Genomic DNA, 5581 nt, shown 5'->3' on the forward strand with positions numbered 1-5581 from the left:
GTATATAATACTAGATACTGAAATATGCTATTCCTATAGATAATTTTGCAAAGCTGAAATCTTGCGAAGAAGTCAAGAAAGTCTGCTTCTTCCAAATTCAGTGTCCAACCACAGAGACATCGCATGTGAAGCTAAAAGAAATACTTTCTAGAGGTCGCCAATATTATGGCCATGGTGACATTTTGCTGAAAACGGGATCATTTTCTGTTTTATCGATTAACATTCCTACAGAGAGTCTTAAGAGATAATGGCAAAATGCTGCTTGCAGATACACAGGGCAGATCTCTGATTCCCTTCCATGTGCAGAAAGTCCACTGCTGGAGAGGGATTCTCATACGTGAAAGAAAGATTTGCCATGTCAATCCGACAGCAGAATTTTTGATTGTCAGAAGTGAGTAACTCCCACTGGTATACAAGGAAACCGAGCCTGATTCTCAACTGCCTTACACCTTGTGTGGTTGTTTTTATATGTGCAAAGTGGGTGTAGAATGCTGCCATTGCAATTTCTATGGGTTGGGATTGTGTCTGCTTCAATGTCTGTACAGCATTTAGCACCCAGGGACCCTGCTAGGTCTCTGTAATATGTTTTTTAAAATCAACAATAACTTTGTACACGTGTAAATGACTACACAAGGGAGTGGAAAAATTAGACCAGTTGTCCTTTAAAACTTCTCTCTAAGGGCTTGATCATGATCTAATTCAAGTCAATGGCAAAACTCCCAACACCTTAATGATGCAGGATCAAGTCCTGAAAGCTAAATTTACTGCCTCCTCAAAATTCATGCCTCCTTTTTAGATAGATTTTGAAAATGAGGCAAGAACTATAAGACTCACATTTCCAGTTAAGATAGAAACCACTCTGCCATGCCAAGACAAAAAGCAAGTAGTGACAGGTGCACAGATAAAACAAAAATCATTTGTTATTAGCACTGTCATTTGCCATTTCTTGTGTGAGTTCAGTTCACAAAGATATGCCATTAAATAACTAGGGGTGAAATCCTGGTCCCATTAAAGTCAACGGGAACTTGGCCATTGCCTTCAATGGGACCAGGATTTCACCATAGTATTTTTTGTGTATTGTGCAGCGTTTTATCATATTCCACCTATACCGTGTCATGAAAGGCAATATCACTCTGATTGGACAGCTGGTCCTCAAAAACATTACACGTAAAAGGAAACCTGCATGGGAGTAGACAAGGAATAAGACTGACTATATGAGGAATTCTCCCAATAAGTCAGCAAGGGTAGTAGGGCCTGCTATAACCAGTTACATAGCCAGAGAAAAACAAATTACTTGCATTATTTTACAGAGGGTATTCTAACAGCCTAATCTCCCCAGGCAAGGTTCATGTTTGTGTGGGTTACTTATTCTCTTAGCTCCAATCATCCTGCAGTCCTTCCACATGCAAAAGTCCCATTGACTTCAGTGGCAGTTCCATGTATGGAATGACTGCAGGATTGGATTGTTTACTAAGTAAATAATCAGAATCAGCAGGTTTGAAGTCATATGGGCATCAGATAAGCAGCCTGTTTTGTGGTAGGCTTGGGTATAAAATCCCAAATCCCATCAGCTTCTAGCTGCTGGCACAGAGGCTCACTAACAGCAAACAGAATGGCCTTTCATTCTGTGCTTCTCGGTCTCTTAGCTGGACTGGTATTTCTTTCTGAAGCTGCACCACTGGTAAGTATTTTGGCATTGAAGGGGGAATTAAAATGATTGCAAATAGCATAAACTCTCTGAATACAGGCACACACATCTATTTTATATTGTATGCATTACTAGCCTAAAACCAATTCCTGCAGCCATTGCTATGCTACAATGGTCTGGTACTGCCATTTTTCTCACGCATTTCCTTGAAAATTTACAGTAATAGTTAAAATAAAGTCAATTTTGGGATTCAGCTATCTATTATTTCAAAGGTCTTGGGGCTCATTTGCTTCAGTGAGGTCTTGTGGTTAAAGTAAGGGGCTGGGATCTAGAAGATTTGGGCTCTATTCCTGGTTCTGACAGTGATGTTAGGCAAGTCCCTTTGATTCTCTGTGATTCAATTCCTATATCTGTAAAATGGGGATAATTTTACCTTCCTCACAAGGGTGTCCTGAGGCTTAATTGTTTACTCCTTATAAAACACTGCAAGATCCTCAGATGGGAGATGCTATTGAAGCATTACTAAGAATTAAACACAGTATAGCAAAGTTGAAGAAGCCAATTTCCTCCCAGCCTAAGAGATATTTCTAAGGCAATGATGCTGTTTATCAGAAGCAGAGGCTGTGGTGATTGGCAAGAACAGATACTCATTCATTATTTTCTTGTCCTTTTTCTGACCTCATTTAAAGATACATCCTTAATTAGCATGTTGTTTTCCAGAGCTATTTATTGCCTTAAACTATATCTACATATTTATTATGCAAGCTTTCCCTGAAGTAGTACAATGTATCCAATCTAAGATTATTCTGGCATGAGAAACATCTATTTGTGAACTATATTGTGTTTAAAATACTACTTTGCTTGGAATGTGCCCTCATGTGGTCTTTAAACGCGGCAAGTGTGGCTTTTCCGCTCTTTGGAAGAAGATTTCTAATAGGCATGTTGAACATGCCCTATATAATTTGCTACACTACAAAAACCTCTTTTACTTTCTCAAGGTTTCCCATGGGTCTGTTGATTCCAAGTGCCCTCTTATGGTGAAAGTTCTGGATGCAGTTAGAGGAAGTCCAGCTGCCAATGTAGCAGTTAAAGTGTTTAAAAAGGCTGCAGGTGGAAACTGGCAGGACTTCGCTACCGGGTAAGTTCTGTTGTGCTATGAAACTTTCAAGATGTCTTGAAGAACAAAATGAGATATAAAGGAGATCCTGACTGGAAGATCAACTTATTTTGTAGCTTGTCCCTCTTACTTTGTAAAAAAGCATATGGGGCCTGATCCGAAGTCCATTGAGTTCATGGGATTAGGCCCATGGTGAGAATATATACTAGTAGGGAGAATTACTTCAAGTTGTTCATTTTACCTTAGTGAGGGAATATTTTAAATTTTTCTCCTAGTTTTCAAAAGGTGCTGTTGTACCTATGTTTAAAAAACCCAACAACCTGTGCACCTGACCTTCTATATAATTCAGGGTAACCATCTTGATATACAGTAGGTCCAGAGCTTTATTTGTAGAGGAGGAATCCAAACTCCTAGAGGCTCTAAACTTTGTTAGAAAGCCCTAAACATGCACACAAGAAAAGCCCTTTCCTACTGCTTTCACTTACACAAGTGTAAGTCAGGAGAAACTCCTTGGACAATGTTACACTGGGGTAACCAAGAGCAGAAGAGGGTCCACAACGTTTGTTTGTGTGTTTTTATTTATGGCACTTATATTGCACATATTACTGTAGTATCTGAGCAGCTCACAACCTTTAATGTATTTATCCTCAAAACACCCCTGTGAGGTTGGGAAGTACTATTATTCCAATTTTACAGCTAGTGAACTGAGCCACAGAGAGATTAAGTGACTAGCCCAAGGGCACACCAGAAGCCAGGTCTCCCAAGTGAGCACCCTAGCCAATAGATCTTCCTTAATATCTTTTGCTAAAGATTTTGAGACACTATTTACTTCTATCTGCAGCACTGAGACCTTTGTTTGCCTCTGTCTCTAGGTATTTCACAAACAAGCCCCATATGTACTATACAACATAGCTGAACAGATCTGCAGAAACTTCCTAGAGCTAATCTAGGAACAAGCAGCATTCAGAATGGATTTAAAGAGCGAAATCCTGTATAAAACTTAATATTTTTGCCAAGCTTCTGATGCAGGATGATGGGATAAGTCTATTGATCTGTAAAAACCACAGTATGCTTTTCTGCCATCATTAGGGAAACTATATTCTTTTAAAACTATGTGAGAGTAGTTTTTTAAAGCATACATAACATGATTATATGCAATCTGCAGAGGACCGAGATAAATACTATCATCCCTTAGCTGTGTGATATAACAGTTTAGACTGTAACATTGTTCTTAATTGTCATTTGGGGATATAGCCTGCAGCTTTTATGAGCCAGTAGCTTCCACTGAAGTCAGTGGAAACTACAGGTGTTCAGTACCACTGAAAATCGAGTCACTCTTTTTTAGGCATCTAAATATGAATTTAGGAGACTAACTTTAGACACACAAATTTGGAAATTTTTGCCTGGGAGAGTAGTAGGAAGAATTATAGTCTAGTGTTTTTGTAGAAAGTCCACTAAACTGTATTCCTTCCTCTATTCCATGACCTGAATGGCATGGTGTTAATTCTTCTCTGGATATTTGGCTAACGCCGTGCTACTTTCAAACACGCTACTTGTTTGATCAGCTGACAAATTTTGAGACATTTTATAACCACTGGGCTTGCAGTACTGTTAGGTTATTTTCTATTTTAAACAGATCTATGTTTACAAGACCTAACCTGAGCCACAAGACCTGGTTAATAGTGGTTCTAGACCAGGGGTGGCCAAACTTACTGGGCCTCTGAGCCACATACAACAATCTTCAGAAGTTCAAGAGCTGGGGCACACCTGCCAGGAGCTGGGGCTTCAGCCCCCCAGGAGGTGCCTGGCAGGGCTCGATGCTTCAGCCCCACTCCTGCTGAAGCCCCGAGCCCTGACAGGTGCACTCCACAGGGCTGAAGCCCCAAGACCCTCCTCCATGCTGGGCAGAAACCCATACCCCACCACCCCACTGCAAGGCAGACATCCTGAGGGCCCCCCCCTCCCCGGCTGGTAGGTGGAGAATGGGAGTGGGCTGGGGGTGGGGTTCCATGAGCCACACTTTAATGGTAAAAGAGCCACATGTGGCTTGCGAGTCATAGTTTGGCCACCCCTGTTCTAGACCTGAAGTATAAAACCCAATTAAAAGCAAGTGTGCCAAAGTTGCAAATATTTTGCATAATTCAGAAAGTAAAATAATAATTTGACCAACGCCAAGAAGTGGAGAATTTGAAACCTGGTGTTACTCAACATTGTTAGGATGACCCCTGCACTGCTATTACATTGATTCAGAACGGGTTTTGTTGTTGGTTTTTTAATTGTTGTCCCAGGGATACAGGACTTTAGCAGACCGTAACAACAAAACTACTAATAGGTTTTCCATCATATTTATTTTGATAGAGCCTCTGACAGTGAGAGACTCACAGGAATGGATGTTTTCTGTATTAGTGGCCCATTTACTCCAGCTTTCACTGGGACAAACTTTCATCTTGTTTGCCTACTGAGTAACTTAAAATCAAACTAATGCCTGTGTCCTTGTTCCTCTGCTTTAGTGTAAATGAACGAAATGTAACTCTGGCAGTTCAGTTTAGGATACCATTACAGTGAGATGACAAGGAAATTGGTGGCTAGAGAACTTGTTAAACAGCAGCAGTCACAAGCAAAAGATGCATTTCTCCTGTACTTTGTGTTAAGGATGCGTAGCTGTCTGACTGCCTCTGCTTGTGATTTAGTGAACGCACCAATAAATGTGCTTGCCCAAAACTGCTGTCAGTCAAGAAACAACAGAGAGTCCTGTGGCACCTTAAAGACTAACAGATGTATTGGAGCATAAGCTTTCGTGGGTGAATACCCACTTC

The 5581-nt window shown here is 40.6% G+C and overlaps 1 protein-coding gene across 1 annotated transcript in view; it reads left to right on the forward strand.

The window, feature by feature from the left end:
* Window positions 1–1591: 1591 nt before the first annotated feature.
* Window positions 1592–5581, forward strand: part of LOC112116906 (transthyretin) — a 15593-nt gene continuing 11603 nt past the window's right edge. The window contains exons 1-2 of the mRNA XM_024214654.2: window positions 1592–1681; window positions 2647–2786. Coding sequence (XP_024070422.2) covers window positions 1613–1681; window positions 2647–2786 — 209 coding nt within the window. The 5' untranslated portion in view covers window positions 1592–1612. The remainder of the gene's footprint in view (window positions 1682–2646; window positions 2787–5581) is intronic.

The sequence above is a fragment of the Terrapene carolina genome, unplaced genomic scaffold (genome assembly GCF_002925995.2).
Source record: "Terrapene carolina triunguis isolate 2854851 unplaced genomic scaffold, T_m_triunguis-2.0 Scaffold58, whole genome shotgun sequence".
Classification (NCBI taxonomy): domain Eukaryota; kingdom Metazoa; phylum Chordata; order Testudines; family Emydidae; genus Terrapene; species Terrapene triunguis.